The 20,444-nt window shown below is 39.5% G+C and overlaps 1 protein-coding gene across 2 annotated transcripts in view; it reads right to left on the reverse strand.

The window, feature by feature from the left end:
• The window catches only part of CEP76 (centrosomal protein 76), a 28,135-nt gene that overhangs the window by 6,767 nt on the left and 924 nt on the right, over positions 1 to 20,444 (reverse strand). The window contains exons 2-9 of one of the 2 annotated variants that reach the window (XM_028837957.2): positions 19,599 to 19,754; positions 18,479 to 18,554; positions 17,623 to 17,847; positions 15,935 to 16,120; positions 13,980 to 14,077; positions 10,005 to 10,133; positions 5,993 to 6,181; positions 857 to 1,023 (exon numbers count right to left, since the gene is read on the reverse strand). In XM_028837957.2, the coding sequence (XP_028693790.1) occupies positions 857 to 1,023; positions 5,993 to 6,181; positions 10,005 to 10,133; positions 13,980 to 14,077; positions 15,935 to 16,120; positions 17,623 to 17,847; positions 18,479 to 18,554; positions 19,599 to 19,754 (1,226 nt within the window). The remainder of the gene's footprint in view (positions 1 to 856; positions 1,024 to 5,992; positions 6,182 to 10,004; positions 10,134 to 13,979; positions 14,078 to 15,934; positions 16,121 to 17,622; positions 17,848 to 18,478; positions 18,555 to 19,598; positions 19,755 to 20,444) is intronic. The other variant, XM_077975382.1, reaches the window with a different exon arrangement.

Genomic DNA, 20,444 nt, shown 5'->3' on the forward strand with positions numbered 1-20,444 from the left:
TGGTGGCTCAGCACTTTGGGAGGCCGTGGCGGACAGCCTGCTTGAGCCCAGGAATTAAAGACCAGCCCAGACAACACAGCAAAACCTCATCCCTCCAAAAAAATTAGCTAGGCATGGCTGTGCACACCTGCAGTCCCAGCTACCCAAGAGGCTGAGGTAGGAGGACCACTGGAACCCAGGAAGGGGATGCTGCAGTGGGCTGTGACTGTGCCACTACACTCCAGCCTGGGCAACAGAGTGAGACACTGCCAAAAAAAAAAAAAAGAGAGAAAACTGAAAAAAAAAAGATGCTAATCATACACAACTAGTAAATATAATTTACTGTTTACGAACATCATGTTGGTAAAGAATATTTGAGGTAAAAATTTTCTTAGAGTTCATTTACTTAGCTGCCATAATTGAAGTACTTTTTTACGTAATCACTAAAAAGGCTCTAACTAAAATCATCAACACGTACCTTCAAGTACCATCAATATGGACAAAAAACCCTTATAATTTAAAATACTTAAAACTTAAGCTGGGCACGGTGGCTCACGCCTGTAATCCCAGCGTGATTGGGGGACTGAGGTGGGTGGATCACCTGAGGTCAGGAGTTTGAGACCAGCCTGGCCAACATGGTGAAAACTTGTCTCTACTAAAATTATAAAAATCAGCCAGGTGCAGTGGCGTGCACCTGTAATCCCAGCTACTGGGAGGCTGAGCCAGGAGAATTGGCTTGAACCTGGGAGGTGGAGGTTGCAGTGAGCTGAGATTGTGCCAGTGCACTCCAGCCTGGGCAACAGAGCAAGACTCCGTCTCAAAAAAAAAAAAAACTTATAACTTCATTTTAATATCCTTATACACTTAGTAGACTAACCTGTGTCCTGTTAAACTCTCCCAAAAAGTGATGGTCCCATCAGTTCCACAAGTCATAACCCATGCATGAGGTACTCCTTTTGCCTTGGTCCCAACACAAACAAAGGCTTCTAATCCATATCCAAGAAGAAGGCTGCACAGAAGGTTAGCATGATCTTCACAGTCACCCTGGAAGATAAGACAAATTAAAATGAAGTATTCGTTCTTCCATATTGTTTCCTCATTACTTACTTAAATACAAAGTTATAATAAAAATTTATTGGCCGGGCACAGTGGCTCACGCCTGTAATCCCAACACTTTGGGAAGCCGAGGCGGGTGGATCACTTGACGTCAGGAGTTGGAGACCAGCCTGGCCAACATAGGGAAACCCCGTCTCTACTAAAAATACAAAAATTAGCTGGGCGTGGTGGTGCACACCCATAGTCCCAGCTACTCGGGAGGCAAGGCAAGAGAATCACTGGAACCCGGGAGGCAGAGGTTGCAGTGAGCTGCAATCGCGCCACTGCATTCCAGCCCGGGCAACAAAGTGAGACTCTGTTTCCAAAAAAAAAAAAAAAAGTTTTATAAAGAACTCACACAACATAGAAAGAAAAGTAGAATTTTTTTTTTTTTTGAGACAGCCTTTTGCCTGTCCTGTCACCCAGGCTGGTGACATGATTCACAGCAGCCTTGACCTCCCAAGCTTAAGTGATTTTCCTGTCTCAGTCTCCCAAGTAGCTGGAACTAAAGGTGTGCACTGCCACACCTAGCTAATTTTTTGTATAAACGGGGGTCTTACTGTGTTAACCAGGCTGCTCTTGAACTCCTGGGCTCAAGCAATCCTCCTGCCTCAGCGTCCCAAAGTGTTGGGATTATAGGCATGAGCTCCTGTTCCCAGCCTGGAATATTTTAATAGATTAATAGCTGAAGGACATGAACAAACAAGCAAACAAGTCATACAGCAAGAAATGCAAATAAATGGAAAGCACTCAACCAATGACTGATAGTATCTATATGTGATAATTTCAAGAAAATATATATATATAGGAAAAATGACTGGCAAGAACAACAACAAAATGCCAACAATGGTTACTACTGGGGAGGTTATATATAATTTTCCACTCTATTTTCCAGATTTTCTTTGAGGTGGTTATATTACTTTCAATTTTAAAAGTTATAAAGACCTATAAAAAACCAGAAAATATTAGCTGGGCATGGTGGTGTGTGCCTGTAATCCCAGCTACTCGGGAGGCTGAGGCAGGAGAATCACTTGAACCCGGGAGGCGGAGCTTGCAGTAAGCTGAGATCGTGCCACTGCACTCCAGCCTGGGCAACAGAGTGAGACTCTGTCTCAAAAAAAAAAAAAAAAAGAAAAGAAAAGAAAATATCTGATACTGTGTTTTGTGAAAAAAATTACTAAGATATTAAACAGTATGGCTACAATTTTGTATTTAAGTGTACGAAAACTACAGGCAAAAGCAAAAATAACTATTTGAGTTGCGTTTCAGAATGAAGAACTTTCTTTTTTTTTTTCCTCTCGAGATAGGGTCTAGTTCTGTCACCCAGGCTGGAGTGCAGTAGGGGCGATCTCAGCTCACTGCTGCCTTGACATCCTCAGCTCACTGCAGCCTTGACATCCCTAGCTCAAGCGATTCCCCCGCTTCAGTCTTCTGAATAGCTGGGACCACAGGCGCTCATCACCAGGCCCAGCAATTTTTTGTGTTTTTGTAGAGACGGGGTTTCGCCAAGTTGCCCTGGCTGGTCTCGAATTCCTGGGCTCAAGCAATCTGCTTGCCTCAGCCTCCCAAAGTGCTGAGACTACAGGCATGAGCCACCTTACCTCGCCAAGAAATTTCTTTCTCCAAAAAATTTGCATTGGTGGTGCTACAGTTTTTTTTTTTTAATTAACTGTAAGAAAACAAACAGCATTTTATAATTCTTAAAGTGACTTTACAAAAATGTAATAACCAATCTTTTATTTTTTAATTTACTTTTTTTTTTTTTGAGATGGAGTCTCGCTCTGTCACCCAGGCTGGAATGCAGTGGCATGACCTTGGCTCACTACAACCTCCTCCTCCCAGGTTCCAACGATTCTCCTGCCTCAGCCTCCAGAGTCGCTAGGACTACAGGTGTGCACTACCATACCCAGCTAATTTTTATATTTTTAGTAGAGACGGGGTTTCACCATTTTGGCCAGGTTGGTCTCGAACTCCTGACCTCAAGTGATCCGCCCACCTTGGCCTCCCAAAGTGCTGGCATTATAGGCATGAGCCACTGCATGTGGCCAATCAACCTTTTAGACCCAATTATTTCTGAGATTTTGTCCTAAAGAAAATTCAAAAGTAAAATAATAATATCTGCAAAGATAGTCAATGTAAAAGTTCATTCACGATAACATCGAAAAATTAAAAATCAGCTTAACTTTATGGCCAGGTGTGCCGGCTTTTGCCTGTAATCCCAGCACTTTAGGAGGCTGAGGCGGGCAGATCACTTGAGGCAAGGAGTTCGAGACCAGCCTGGCCAAGAAACCCCATCTCCACTGAAAATACCAAAAAAAGAAAAAAAAAGGTCAAGCATGGTGGCTCCATGCCTGTAGTCCCAGCTACTCAGGAGGCTGAAGTAGGAGAATTGCTTGAGGCCAGGAGGCAGAGGTTGCAGTGAGCCGAGATCATACCACTGCACTACAGCCTGGGTGACAGAGCGAGACCCCGTCCCAAACAAAACAAAAGAAAACAAACAACAACAACAAAACCACTGAATAAAAAAAACGACCCTAACTTGGCAGTTAGGGAACTTAACAATAGGGAAACAGTTAAGTATATTTTGTATATTGACTCAATAAAACTTAAACACTCATTAAAAAAATGGAAATCAGCACTTCAGGAGGCCAAGGCGGGCAGATCACCTAAGACCAGGGTTCGAGACCAGCCTGGCCAACACAGTGAAACCCCATCTCTACTAAAAATACAAAAATGAGCTGGGGGTGGTGGCATGCACCTGTAATCCGAGCTACTAGCGAGGCTGAGGCAGGATAATCGCTTGAACCCAGGAGACGGAGGTTGCAGTGGGCCAAGATCGTGCCATTGCACTCCAGCCTGGGCGACAAGAGCAAAACTCCGTCTCATTTAAAAAAAAAAAAAAAAAAAAGGAAATCAGAAAGATTGTAGCAACACATAGAAAAATGTTCATAGCATAATGCTTAATTATAAAGCAAGATACAAAAATTTATTTACATTAATTATAATTATGGAATAAATGATACATATACAGGAGAAAAAATATAAAAAATGATAAACTGGGAATAGAATTATGGGTAAAGTTTCACCATTACTGTTAATGCTGTTGTTATATACATATACATACACACACATATATATGTGTATATACATATTTTAACTTGCTCTGTCGCCCCGTTTGGAGTGCAGTGGCGTGATCTCGGCTCACTGCAACCTCCACCTCCCAGGTTCAAGCAATTCTCCTGCCTCAGCCTCCCGAGTAGCTGGGATTACAGGTGCATGCTCCCACGCCCGGCTAATTTTTTGTATTTTTAGTAGAGACAGGGCTTCACTGTATTAGTCAGGATGGTCTTGATCACCTGACCTCATGATCCGCCCGCCTCAGCCTCCCAAAGTGCTGGGATTACAGGCGTGAGCCACCACACCCAGCCTAAAGATAGTTTTACTTGTTTGTTATCATACTATCAACATTTTTAGAATACAGATTAGGAAATATCCCATAATCTATAAAATTAGTTTACTGAAATCAAGTCATTCAAAAAGTGTAATTAAATATACATTTGTATGTAAAACTAAACAAAATAGCATGCCATTCAAGATTTCTTTTCTATATTCATTTTGTACTGCCATTTTATCTGTTTTTGTTTTTTTTTTGAGATAGTTTCGCTCTTATTGCCCGGCTGGAATGCAATGGCGCAATCTCAGTTCACAGCAAACTCTGCCTGCCAGTTTCAAGCAATTCTCCTGCCTCAGCCTCCTGAGTAGCTAGGATTACAGGCATGTGCCACCACGCCCAGCTAATTTTGTATTTTTAGTGGCGACAAGATTTCTCCACATTGGTCAAGCTGATCTCGATCACCTCAGGTGATCCGCCCACCTAGGCCTCCCAAAGTGCTGGGATTACAGGCATGAGCCACCGCACCTGGCCCCATTTTCTCTTTTTTAAAGATGTATTATCTGAGCAAATTTCAACACATCAATAGTACCAGAAAGCCATGGTCTGGTCCTGGTGCTGTCTCTAATTCATTCTGTAAGTTGATTTCTGACACTTTAGTACTTGTAGGTCCCTACATCACAGAAATCACAATAAGTTCAATAAGAAACCACATGAGAAAATAAAGATGCTGAGTTTTTTGTGTATTGATATTTAAATGTTATGAAAAACAGAACAAGGTTCTGACGTGGTCAAGTTGACAGCACAGCTGTCTCACGGTACCCAAGGGGGTTAGTTAGTTCCAGGACCCTTGCAAAAGAAAATCCATGGATACTCAAGGCTTATATAAAATGGTATACAGTTTTTTTTTTTTTTTTGAGATGGAGTCTTGCTGTGTCCTCAGGCTGGAGTGCAATGGCGCAATCTTGGCTCACTGCAACCTCCACCTCCCAGGTCTAGGCGATTCTCCTGCCTCAGCCTCCTGAGTAGCTGGGATTACAGGCACGTGACACCACACCCAGATAATTTTTTGTATTTTAGTAGAGATAGGGTTTCACCATGTTGCCCAGACTGGTCTTGAACTCCTGACCTCAGGTGATCCACCCGCCTCAGCCTCCCAAAATGCTGGGATACAGGCATGAGCCACTGCACCCAGTCAAAATGGTATTTTACATATAACCTAAGCACATCCTCCTATGTACTTTAAATCACCTCTAAATTACTTAAAATCTCAATACAATGTAAATGCTACATAAACAGTTGTTATACTCCATTGTTTTATATTTGTACTATTATTTATTATTGTGTTATTTTTCACTTTTATAAATATTTTTGCTCTGCAGTTGATTGAATCTACAGATACAGAACCTGTGGGTACAGAGGGTTGACTATATGTACATTTTCCTAAGGCATTATTTTACAAATGGATTACAAATTCAGAGCAACTATGATATACTGCTACTTAATTCTATTATGTGTGTATAATACCTTGCTTCTACAGAGAAAGGCCAGCAGAGTGCACCACTGCTCCTGTTTACCTCCTCCTCCAATAACAGGGGCTCGTTCATAACCAAGGACATTAACAAATCTTGCTGCTTGCCTTGGAGTATCAAGAAGCCGTCCAGCTCGAAGTGGTTTAACGTAGGAACAGACTGGTCTATTTATCCCATTTTCATCCTAGGGAAAAGGGGAAAAACATCTGTAATGACATATTAATCATCCCCAGTTATGTTTTTTTCAAATACATTAATGTAGGATAAAATAATTCAGCATACCATTGATTGAGTGCTTACCTTGTATCCGGTATTAGGCTGCAAAGTGCTGTGTATATAATTTCCCTTAATCCTCATCTCTCTTATTTTCATTTTATAGATGAAAACTGGGGAGCTACAGCTATCTAGCTCTGAGCGGTTTTACTCCAAAGGCTGTGGCAATAAGAACTCCGCTGAGAAACGTGTGGGCAGGTACGTAGGGGAGGGAGAGGTGCTCTAAGCTGAAGCATTCTTTCACATTACCATATAGAATTTAACAATATATAGCCAGACAGAACAAGTAACTCTTCTGATTGGCTCATATAATAGAAATGATCATAGCTTGGTTCTAGTTTGTTTCCGTTAGTGCCTCAAATTTAGAGATCCACAGGAAACAATAATTTGTTAACCAAGTCAACAGAAAGCAAAATTTCAAAAAACACTCTAGAAAAAGTTTTACGTTCTAAATACAGGATGTATCTTGGTGTTGGTGCTGAATAACTTGTATGCATATATAGGTCTCTGATGACTGTCTACCACTGTGATTTTACAGTTAGTATTACCAAAGCCCACAATCTCTTTACCTTCCTGGTTACTGACACGGCACTGTAAAAGGGCCACTTACTCTTCAACATTTGGAGATGACCTACCCTCTCTGGTAGGGCTCCTCAGGACATAAGATCTAACCCAGCCAACAGAAACACCATGTGTCTGAATTATCAGGACCACTAATGTCTTTCTCCATAACCAAAACATCTTTTTCCAATATAGTCCCATACTTCAGCAAGGGAAAAAAAAAATCTCACTTATTTACATTTGATTATAGTGAGAAAGATCATAAATTTTTATGTTGCAGAGCAAATTGGCTATAGATTCCTCTCATACCTATAGTTCTCAACAGTAGAAGGCATCAGTTTTTTTTTTTTTTTTTTTTTGAGACAGTCTCGCTGTTGTCCAGGCTGGAGTGCAGTAGCGTGATCTCAGCTCACTCCAACCTGCACCCCTCCAGGTTCAAGCGATTCTTGTGCCTCAGTCTCCTGAGTAGCTGGGATTACAGGTGTGCACCACCACACCTGGCTAATTTTTGTATTTTTGTAGAGAGAGGGTTTCACGATGCTGACCAGGCTGGTCTCAAACTCCTGACCTCAAGTGATCCGCCCGCTTCAACCTCCCAAAGTGCTGAGATTACAGGCATGAGGTACTCTGCCTGGCCTAGAGGGCACTGATTTTTAAAACAGAGGATTATTATTCTAATTTTGGGGGGATATAGAGAACTCTGATTTTCTTTTACATGAACTTAGCATTACTAATAATCTACTGTTGTATAAGAATACTAAGTCCTGAAATCACAAATTAAATATTAAAAGGATATCCTCAATGCTCAAGTGATTTACAACATTTTCTTAAAACTTAGTGGCCTTAAAGTTCAATTTCTGTAACTTATTTTAAGGTTTTTTGCACTAAAAAGTTCAAAAGGAATCAATGAATTACTATTCTATTATAGCAAAACCAGCTAACAAAGGATAAAAAGAATAATGAATTATTAAGTATGATGGCCACGGTGAATCTACAGATCTTTGGTTAGGACTGAGGTGTAGGAATGTTACTCCTATTCTTACAAGTCCACTAACACGCAAGAAAAGATGAGCACATAAGAAGTGGAAGCATTTGCCTAAGTCAATCATCAATAGTAGCATCTTAGAATGTAAGATACATCATTTTATTATAGCAATATTCTAATATTATCTAAATATATCCCCACAAGCTAAAAAATAAAAAATCGTTAACCAAGTCAATTGAAAGCAAAATTTCAAAAAACACTCTAGAAAAAGTTTTACATTCTAAAGGCAGGATATATCTGTATATCATCTATATATATTTATATATATTTCATCTATAAAAGCAATATTGTTTTTATAATTAGATTGCTTTATATTGTTGTTCTTTAATTTCATAACTAGTCAAATACAGGAAGCAGCAGCAAGAAACAGGTCTGGCGAATCTAAATTAAATCAGCATTTTATTTACTCTGTGTATGGAAAGAGGTGGCACAAACTAAAAAGGCACCAGTAAAAACTCCAGTTTAATACAGGCTTTGCCATGACTGAGTTGCTGTTTGGCCTTGAAAACAGCGTTCTCTTCTCTAACCTTCATACTGTTTACAAAAAGAGCCAATGCCTGGCCACTTGACAATCTTATATGGTTACTATGAGACTAAATTACCTTCTATGGTTCAAATCTTACAATGAATTCTCAGAGAGTGGAATTCATTTAAGTAATATTTCGTAAAAGAAAACCCCACGTCCTCGACTTCCTTAGTGCATCGCAACTTTTTCCTCCTCTTTGATCCTACCATTTCTCTGATTCACTGCCTTACTCCATCCTGAGTCCTCTCTAGTTCCTAATTCCACATGGCAACGAAGAAATGCCTCATTTATATAGACAGCACGGAGCCAGTTTTTAAAACACATATCTGTATTTATTTATATATGTGTGTATATTTTTTTGTCGTTGTTATTGTCATGAGACCGTCTCACTCCGTCACCCAGGCTGGAGTGCAATGGCGTGATCTCGGCTCACTGCAATCTCTGCCTCCCAGGTTAAACAATTCTCCTGCCTCAGCCTCCTGAGTAGCTGGGATTACAGATGCCCGCCAGCACGCCTGGCTAATTTTTGTATTTTTAGTAGAGACAAGGTTTCGCCATGTTGGCCAGGCTGGTCTTGAACTCCTGACCTCAGGTGATCCACCTGCCTCGGCCTCCCAAAGTGCTGGAATTACGGGCGTGAGCCACTGTGCCCAGCCAGGAAGCCAGTTATATTTTGATTGGTTTCTCCTTGCCCTTGTCCTGATATTGCTGTTACCTTGCCAACCAGTCATTCAATATATAAACAACGCTATCAGAAAGTCAGAAGCCATTTCCCTTATTCCCACCTCTAGTCAACCTCTCATTCCCAAGCTCCCCATCTGGAAACTAAACCACTTTTAGCCTGTTCCAAAATCTAGGGAAAGTAGGGTAAAGCTAGATGGATGCACAGGATCGGAGAAACTTAATATACTACACTATACTTATATGAAAGCATCTATATGAGGCTGAATATATACAAAATATTTGAACTGTTCCTTAGGAGTTACAAAAAATAAGTGACCCTGACCATATAATTTATGTTGGTCTGTAAAAGAGAAAAAATGGGTTTAGGACTCAGGAAAAATGGAGGCAGAGATATATAGTTGAAATGCTTCAGTTAAACATTACTGGTCACTGGCTTAGAGGTCATGGTTATATAGAATTTTTTTTAAAACCCTAACAAAAAAAATATATATGCCCAGAGCCCCCCGGTTCTGCATACAAGAGCTGGATTTACATATAACCTGCAAAGTGTCCAAATGGTTAATTATTTAGCACTAAATATCAAGCAAGTACACATTCCAAGTTAAACAAAATGGATTTTCATCTACTTTAAATCAAATATATTCAGAAAGGGTTTAAAACACAATAACAGATTCAACCTGAGAAAGCTGATTTTTCAAAAACCCACAATAATTGAAATTGAAAGTAAAATAAGACATAGATTGATCTTGCCACTCACCTATGCAGTTAAAGAAAATATTACAAAATCAGCATTTTATTTTACAAATACACTTTTATTTTTTTGGAATACATTTTACAAATAAATATTAAACGAAATTTACACACGTAACAGTAAATCTCAAATACAGGCATAAAATTATTCTAATATAATTTACAAACCTGTGCAAAAATCTTAACGAGTCGTGAGTTGTGTGAGGGTCGAATTTGCAAATATTCTCTCCACCACTGCTTGGCATATACAAGAAATAATCGCTCTTTCTCTGCAGTTTTCTGACGTTCCAAAGCAAGCTTGAAATTTAAAAAAATATTTTTCAATTTCTATTCATTATCCTTAATTACTACCAAATATGTAACAAATTTATCTACTTCTCTACATCATTACCACCCTAATCTGAGTCATCATCATCTTCTATAAGAGCCTTCTGACTTCCCTGTTTCTACACTTACCCCTAGTCCAAGCCAGTCTCCATACAATAGTCATAAGTCACCTTTTTTTCCTCCCAAGACAGAATTTTTTTTTTTTGGTTGGCGGGATGCAGTCTCGCTCTGGCGCCCAGGCTGGAGTGCAGTGGCGTGATCTCAGTTCACTGCAACCTCTGCCTCCCACATTCAAGCAATTCTTCTGCCTCAGCCTCCTGAATCCCAACACTTTGGGAGGCCAAGGCAGGTGGATCATTTGAGGTCAGGAGTTCAAGACCAGCCTGGCCAACATGGTGAAACCCCGTCTCAACAAAAAATACAAAAACTAGCTGGGGATGGTGGTACATGTCTGTAATCCCAGCTACTCAGGAGGCTGAGGAAGGAGAATTGCTTGAACCTGGGAGGAAGAGGTTGCAGTGAGCCGCGTTCATGCCACCTTACTCCACCCTGGGCGATTGAGTGAGACTCTATCTCAACAAAACAAAACAAAACACACTGTCATTCTCTTGTTTAAAACACTTCATTCTCGACCGGGCGTGGTGGCTCACGCCTGTAATCCCAGCACTTTGGGAGGCCGAGGCGGGCGGATCAGGAGGTTAGGAGATCGAGACCATCCTGGCTAACACGGTGAAACCCCGTCTCTACTAAAAACAAAAAAAATTAGCCGGGCGTGGTGGCGGGCGCCTGTAGTCCCAGCTATTCGGGAGGTTGAGCCAGGAGAATGGCGTGAACCCGGGAGGCGGAGCTTGCAGTGAGCAGAGATCGCGCCACTGCACTCCAACCTGGGCGACTGAGTGAGACTCTGTCTCAAAACAAAACAAAACAAAACAAAACAAAAAAAAAACTTCATTCTCCATCACATTGCAAAATACCTGCCCGGCCTATGAACGCTGGCCCGACTATCTCATCTTCTCCTCTCTCCCCAGCCCACTACACTCCAGCCACACGACACTTTCATTTCTCCGTAGGGGCTTTTGTTCTAGGCTGTTCTCAATGCTGGAAGCTCAGCCCCAATCTTTGCGTGGGTGGTTACTTCCTGCCGTTCAGACCCTTTCCCTAGTCACCTGACCTATGATCAGTCACCCAATAACCACTATATCATATCCGCTGTAATAATTCTCCACAAAACACCTTCTACTATCTGATTATTTTGTTTGCTGACTGATTGCTTCTCCTGCACCAGAATCTAAACTCCTTGAGAGCAAGCTGTCTAGCTGTCTGCTGCCCTGTACACAGCTACATGCCCAGTGTCTGGAACAGTGTCTAGCACATTTTAACACCTGTTTAGGATCCATACATATTTGTGACTTTAATTTCTTTTAAGAGACAGGGTCTTGCTCTGTCACCGAGTCTGGAGTGCAGTAGCATGATCATGGCTCACTGTAGCCTCAGATTCCTGGGCTCAAGTGATCCTCCCGCCTTAGCCTCCCCAGTAGGTGGGACTACAGGGATGCGCCAACCATGCACAGTTAACTTTTAAAATTTTTGTAGAGATGAAGTCTACCTATGTTGCCCAGGCTGGTCTTGAACTCCTGGCCTGAAGTGATCCTTTTACCTTGGCCTCCCAAAGTGCTGGGATTACAGACTAATTAGCCTGGCTAAAATTTTTAATAGTGCAATTTTAAAGATAAAATTAGAAGCAATTTATCAGAAACAGAATAAACTTATGTTTTAGTCACTAGAAATTATAAATAAGACAGTGGAAATATGAGAAAAAATATATAAAATAATGTTAAGTTTAAAAAGGAGAACCTGGCTGGGCACAGTGGTCTATGTCTGCAATTCCAGTGTTTTGGGAGGCTGAGGCAGGTGGATTGCTTAAGGCTGAGAGTTTGAGATTTCAGTGAGCTATAATTACACCACTGCACTCAAGCCTGAGAGAGTGAGATGCTGTCTCTAAAAAAATAAAATTTAATTTAAAAAAACAAGCTACTACCCTAAAAAAGTAGAGCCCAAACATTTACTTTGTATGTCACATAAATATATGAATAACATGATTAAAACTCACGTATACCATTTTGGAAGGCCGAGGCAGGCAGATCACAAGGTCATGAGATCGAGACCATCCTGGCCAATGTGGTGAAACCCTGTCTCTACTAAAAATACAAAAATTAGGTGGGCGTGGTGGCACACGCCTGTAGTCCCAGCAACTCAGGAGACTGAGGCAGGAGAACTGCTTGAACTTGGGAGGCAGGGGTTGCAGTGAGCTGAGATTGCGCCACTACGCTCCAACATGGCGACAGCGAGACTGTCTGAAAAAAACAAGCTAAAAAAACCCTCACGTATACATATATGTATATGTGTGTATACACCATTTATTTAAGAGACATGGTCTTAGTCTGTCACCCAGGCTAGAGTGCAGTGGTACAATCACTCACTGTAACTTCAAATTCCTGGGTCAAGTAATCCTCCCATTTCAGCTTCCCAAGGAGCTGGGACTATAAGCATGTACCACCATATTTGACTGATTTTTCAAAATTTTTGTAGACACAGGGTCTCACTATGTTGCCCAGGCTGGTCCTGAATTATTGGACTCAAAAGTGATCCTCCCACCTTAGCCTCCCATACGGCTGGGTGTTTATTTGAGTAACATCAAGATTGGTTTCCACTATGTGGTTTCAGGTATATATACCACCCATGACATATGTCAGAAGCTAGAGATTAGAGGGAGATGACAGTTTACAAAAGGAAGGAAAAAAAGTTTAAAGAAAACAGGGCAGGGCATTGTTTGCCTGAGGGAGAAGCACTAGCATCTAACCACAGGTCTGTAAAAGGAACAACATGACAGGCAGGGTGGAGTAAAGGGTGGTGTATGGAATCAAGGAGAACCATGCCACGAGTGCCATCCAGCAAGTCAGCAGATAATGAGAACCTCCAAACTGCAGACTGGCAGGAACTAAACGGGACGGCAAATCCAGTGCAGAGGAGTGAAAACGTCTGCCGATCTCGTAAGACCCAGGAAGAAAGCAATTCGTCAGAAACCTGACAGTGGAACTAGGGAAAAACCCTTTCCAAATACACTCTAGAAGTGGCAAGCGCTCTACCCTGAGAGGGCAGAGCAGAAAAGACACAAGCAGCAAGCTTTCAATAAACGTCCGTGAAAACGTTAAAATCCCACCCCACCGAGGTTACACTTCACTCTTTTATCCTCTTCAGCTTTATCCTGTAATTTTTTCTTTTTTTAAGACGGAGTCTCGCTCTGTCGCCCAGGCTGGAGTGAGTGGCGCGATCTCGGCTCACTGCAGGCTCCGCCTCCCGGGTTCCCGCCATTCTCCTGCCTCAGCCTCCCGAGTAGCTGGGACCACAGGCCCCGCCACCACACCCGGCTAGTTTTTTTTTTTTGTATTTTTAGTAGAGACGGGGTTTCACCGTGTTAGCCAGGATGGTCTCGATCTCCTGACCTTGTGATCCGCCCACCTCAGCCTCCCAAAGTGCTGGGATTACAGGCGTGAGCCACCGCGCCCGGCCTGTTCTGTAAAATTCTTATGTTGTCTCAATAAACGTTCATTGTATTTCCCAAACTAGATACAGATTCTCCTAGGAAAACAGTCTTGTCTTTATCTTCTTTCTCATCCTTTTTGTGAACCTCTGAGTGCTAATCTAGAAAGTAATAAATGGTAATTTTCTAAAAATAGAGTGCCTTCTAGGATCAACAGTTAAATACACTACTATGAAAACAGACAGACAAAAAAAGAGAAACTCATAACTATTTACCTGTGTGTTCACTACTTCTTGAGATAATGTTTGATTGAGTGGTGGATACATTTCAAGTTTTATATTTAAAATTCCCACAGAAACTTTTGATTCTGTGCCTATAAACATAAATATTTAGAACTTCAGAGATTTCAATACTATGTATATTTACTCAACCAAAGTCTAACCAAAATAACTCAGGCACTTGGTGTTTTACCACTTACATGGACTAAAGATAACATTCAACATCACCTTTAATATTCATACTAAAAATGAACCAAATCATTTTTTTAAACAAAGGTGTTTATCTAATTATAAGGAGATTAACTATTTTCTTAGCTTTCTGACGCTCTTTTTCTTCTTTAAGTAGAGGTGGGGGCTCCCTATGTTGTTCAGGTTGGTCTTAAACTCTGGAGCTCACGTGATATTCCCGCCTCAGCCTTCCAAAGTGCCTGGTGGGATGACAGGCATGAGCCACTACACCTGGCCTTTCTAACATGGTTTAAGAAACGTTTCTGACCTAAAGGATTTGAGACTCTTAATTTTTATCTTCATGAAATGTACAATGTCAACCAGACTTACATTAAATTCAAAGTCAAAGCAACTGTTAACACCTCATTCTGTCTCCACACACACACTAAAAATTAGAAAGCATTTATATTGTCACTTATAGTAACTCCCATTTGTCACTTCCCATTATCAAATTACAGGCTGAGTAGAAATTTTCAATCCATGCCTGGATTTAAAGAACTAGTAAACAAATATACTTCACATCAAAATGATTTAATGCTTCTTTAGTGAATGCTTCTTTAGAAATCTGCTTGTTTCCACGTCACTGCTATGATTATCATGTTAGGACTATTTTTGAAGACAAATAATTGGGTATTGTCTTTGAAAATAAATTTCCTACATAAAGAACACTTTTTTTATAATTTTTATTTAAAGAAAAATACATTCTTGGTATGACTTATTAAAATCTAAATTACCGACCGGATGTGGTGGCTCACGCCTGTATCCTAGCACTTTGGGAGGCCGAGGCGGGCAGATCACAAGGTCAAGAGATCGAGACCATCCTGGCCAATATGGTGAAACCCTGCCTGTACCAAAAATACAAGAATCAGCTGGGTGTGGTGGCGTGTGCCTGTAGTCCCAGCTACTCAGGAGGCTGAGGCAGGATAATCGCTTGAACCCAGGAGGCGGGGGTTGCAGTGAGCTGAGATTGCACCACGGCACTCCAGGCTGGTGACAGAGCTAGACTCCGTCTCAAAAAAAAAAAAAAAATCTAAATTACTAAGTCTATGCTGTACACTGGCAAGGTTTAACTCTGTGACTAAGGTTCAAAACCAAAGTAATTCCATTATATGTTATAGATAAAACATTGGTGGGTTTTGTTTTCTCATTTTATTAGCAAATATGTGTTACACAGCAGGCAGTGTGCAAGATTCCAAGGAGACTGTGATAAATAAGATAGGCACCAGCTCTGCCCTCAAGGAGTACTTGATACTGACACTGAGCAAATTTTTACCTCTTCTAAGTCTCACTCACCCACACTGTCAAAGGCTGGGAGAACACCTACTCCGTATTTTGCAAGAATCACTGGTACCAAAGAGGATGTATTCCAGGGTGTGCTGGCTGGACGCATGTAAGTTTGTATGTGTGTCAAGAATATCAATTTTCTTCATAGCCTTACATTATATCAAATGAACTTGAAATTAAAACCCTCAAAATTCCTGTATTCATTTTCCAGAAAAAACCATTTCTCCTAAGACAAGGTCAGATTGACGGTGAAGTGCTATACTGATACTATTCTTCAAGACATTTCTCAAGACTAGGATGCTGGGGTCCAATTGTAACTAATGAAATTCTATTTTACATGTTTCCCTCTTGCATTATAAAAGCATTTTAAGGATATAAAATCTATTTACAAATGAACCGTGGCTATTAAAAGGTTAACAATGACATATTAATCATCATACCTACACCCATAAGTTCCACAGTCAGACTGGTCACTCCATTTTCTGAGCCCAAAACCGATCGCCATTCCAGAAAATACGATGCTACTAAAGTCGTCTCACCAAATATGTCTGTTTTGATTAGCACCATATGAATTGGATCACTTATTGATAACATTGTTGTTGAATCAGCCATTCTGGTTCCATCACCTAGCAATATAATTCAAACAAAATTATATCACACTACATATTCAGTTAGGCCAATATAAAATAATACTTTTATTAAAGAATATACTAAATAATAAGCTTATGAAAAACCAAAAAGAACAATTTGCTAATGTCTCAGAAAGCGTGGAAAAAACTGGAAATACAAATATAGTCCTATTTCTATCACTAACTTTTCAGAAGACTGGCAAATTGTGATGAGTTATCCAGTAACTTACAGCATATCAGTGCTTTCTGATTCAGGAGATAAGTCTGTTCTTTAAAACTACTTAACGGAAGTATAGGCTACTACAATAAAAAGCCTTCAAGTATGTCAACATTAATCCCCAAACTACCTCTAGAAATCCCTTTAACCTCCAGAAATTATCACTGTATAATCAACATACAACTGAAAAATATAGCACATTGAATCTAGCAATTTATCCTCTTAATTGCCTTATCAGGATAACATCTTTCAAAGGGGAAAAAAATAAATTTTAGTAATGTTTCAGTCATCTTTAAATCTAAAAATTCTGAAGACATATTCTGAAACTTTGCTTAGTTTAAAAATATAAAGATTTCCATATTGACAACTAAAATGTACAAAATACCTTTACTGAAAGAAGCATAGTGTAAAACAATTACAGGAACCAAGTAGCATAAAATTTAGTTATGAGAATTATATGCTTTATTGGAGAAATAAGAAAAGAGAAAAAAACCAAAATGACAGTTATATGTTCACATCTAAATTTGACTATTTATTTATGTATTTATTTATTTAAACAGAGTCTCACTCTGTTGCCCAGGCTGGAGTGTAATGGCACGATCTCGGCTCATTACAGTCGCCTGCCACCATGCCTGGCTAGAAATTCTTGTATTTCTAGTAGAGACGGGGTTTCGCCATGCTGGCTAGGCTGGTCTCAATCTCCTGACCTCAGGTGATCCACCTGCCTCGGCCTCCCAAAGCGCTGGGATTACAGGCGTGAGTCACCGTACCCAGCCTATTTTTTATTTTTTGTAGAGTGTCTCACTTTGCCCAGACTGGTCTTGAACTCCTGGCTTCAAATGATGCTCTCACCTAGGCCTCCCAAAGTGTTGGGATTTCAGCTGTAGTCACCGTGCCCAGCCTAAACTTTGACTTTTAAAAGTTACATAACATCATTAATCTGGTTATGTTTTATAAATGAGAACGACCATGTCTCGTTTTTCACTATATCATCCCAGCACCTGCCTAGCCTAACACTATGCACATAATAGGTATTTAAGTGTGTATTACTAAAAAATCAACAATGAAAAGTCAAAAAATAATCTCCAGGGAAAATGAATCGTAAACAGAATATTGCAAGGTGGTGGATAGTAGTTTAAATTGAAAAGAGCAGTGGGAAATGAAAGGCTAGAGATTCCTCCATTACAAATCTCTCCTTACAGAAAAAGTCATTATTATTGTTTCACAATAAAACATAACAAAGATTTACTCAATTAAATGATGATTTATTACTGTTTCTTACCCAGGCTTTCTCTGTGTACTTCAAGTAAAAAGCCATCATGAAAATCTGGTTCACAGGCACATGGAACAGGTTTTGAACGAAAACGTTGGTTTCGATAATGTAAACATAAAGTAAACGTTGAACAAACTTGTCCAGGTAAAGGCTCAGGTTCTTGCAGATGTTCCAAGAAAGCTTTTCCACCCAAAACCTGAAGGTAAAGATACCTCCGTGTTGGATCAATATTAGCTGTAAAGTGTAGCAATATATATGAGGAAACTGCCGAATAACTTAAAAGAATGTGATCAATCATTAGGAAATAAAAACTTGACAGATAAAAACCCAAAACCAAAGACTAAAAAAAAGCAAGAGTAACAAATTTATTACTGTATATACCAGAATCATTTGTACCCTGGGGAGAAGATACCCATATAATATGCTATTCTTTTCTGAGTTTATATCCAGGCTACTTTCTCCCAGCTGGAAAGGCCTCAGAGCCAACATGTGGTATACTTTTGCTTCTTAGCTGCTTAACCAACATTCCTCCACCTTCACAAACCAACTCATATAATTATCAATTCAGCAAGTGTATTTGTCAGATAATTATATTACCATTTAAAAGCGAGGCTATACAGTTTTTATAAAACATATTATTAAAACACAAGAAACTGGTGATCCTGTTTTTGCTTCTACTGTGCTATACATTAACTCTTCTGATATACTTCATGCAAAACAGAATCTATGTTTTAGCTAACTATAAAATTTTAAGTATTTTATTTTGGGGGAAAAAAATGGAAATGTCTTCTATCAAATACCAAAGACTACAGCACATCAGTATTTACTATAAACCACAACTAAATTAATGTTAAAATATACATACTTTTTTTTAATGTTGATTGTCTATCAAAACAAATAGGTTGTTTTGGAGAGGAAGGGAGTTCTTGCTCAACACTGTCCTAGAAAGGCAGGAAAAAAAAAAATCAAAACAAATTAGAAAACAATTATAGGTTAAGGAAATGTCAATAAACATGACTAAGCACTGAACCTAACAACAGGATAAAGCCTTTTCAAAGAACCCCTTATTTTCCTAGCCTAACTAAAATAATGAAAATAAAAGCCTGCATAAAAGATGACGTAACCGGTCACTCCTAAAATCAAATGCTAAGGAATTAAACTGTCTTCAAGTAATACTATCCACATAAAGCTAAAAACAAATCCTTAATGCCTTCAACAAGGTTAAACTTTCTGCAAGCCTATATAACATGCTTATAATTCCACCACGAGCTGATTTTAATAAAGTGTCATCACATAGTAGAAGCTGTTATTAGGTCAATTTTTATAACAAATGGGTTCATAAAACTTCAAAAACCAAAAAAAAAGGTGCTGTATTAAAATACTTATTCCCTGTTGTATTATGAAGTCCATCCAATTTTCACATTATATTACCCAGGTATTGAGGTCACAGTTTTCATTATTGCCTCATTTTCAAACGAAGGCCTACTTACTAATTCTGCACTGAGAGACTATCATCCCATTATTGACCTATTTGTATGAAAAGATCTGAGGACTCTTATGGACAATTATTTTCTTAAAGAAATTTGTAATTTGTTAATCATAGAGAATACAATCCCAAAAGAGTGCTTATTTTTAAAATATGCTTAATCTAAAAAAATTACAGATCATAGTGAAAAAGAAGTTCGTTATGATTAACTAATTTGACTAAAGTATGTATATTCAAAATTAACAGACCTAGAACATAAGAGAAAATTCTGTCACTGTAGAGAGAGGAATATGATATATAACACAAATTTTATTGATACACAAAACTATTTGGTATATTCAAGGGCAGAGCTAGCCTATACCTGAAACAAGGACACTAGTAAACAGAATGACCTTAAAGTGGTTTCACTAAAAGGAAAGGCCCCACATCGGAACCTTATAAAGTGTTACACATTAGTATATACTTATACTCTCATTTATTTCCCTAAAAGATTACTCACAGTAACAAAATTAAGTTCTTTCATCACATCATCAATGATTCCTCGACGTCTAAGGGCTTTGATCAAATCTTCTGTTGATAAATGTTGTTGATCAGGTGCCAATTCTTCCCGTATAGTCTCAGCAAGGATTTCTCTTATTCTGCCATGAACATCCATCTATGTAGAAAACTCATATTACAATGTATAACATCACAAAGCAGTCAAATACTGCTTCTGAAGTTTTAGGTTTCTCCAGCTAATAATAGTAAATGCACAATTGTTACCACAATTGAATGGGAACAAAGGTAAGCTTTTAAAGAATGAATCTTTTGAGGACAAATTCTAGAAATCGTCTCCACTGGTTATCTGGCACCTTTGTTACCGTTTCTCCACAAATAACACTCAACCAAAAAGAATCTTCTGAGAGGGAGTATAGTACAATCAAAAGAACACAGACTGGGGAGTAGGCAGATCAAAGCATGATCTTACTACTCTCATACTTCGATCTGCCTACTGATAAGGGACTCTTACCAGCTTTCAACTTATTAGATGTGTAACCTCAAGCCAACTTATTTACCCTTTATAAATCTGTTTCGTCACCGACAAGAACGGAAAAACCTAGTGTAGTGAGTGCCCTTTCACAATAGTGTTGTGAGGATTAGATAAACGACGCTAGACACCTCGCACAAAGCCTGGCACACAAGGGCACCATAAACGATCGCTTTTATCACCTGGTACTCAGTCGAGCGAGCGCTGCAGAGACTGGAGGTTCTTCCGGAGCTCCGCAATATTAACAAATACCGTCATTACAAATCCTTTAGTAACTTCTCTTCCATGACTTCTTTGAGAATTGCTGATTGAAGCTCC

Source organism: Macaca mulatta, chromosome 18, assembly GCF_049350105.2.
Source record: "Macaca mulatta isolate MMU2019108-1 chromosome 18, T2T-MMU8v2.0, whole genome shotgun sequence".
Classification (NCBI taxonomy): Eukaryota; Metazoa; Chordata; class Mammalia; order Primates; family Cercopithecidae; genus Macaca; species Macaca mulatta.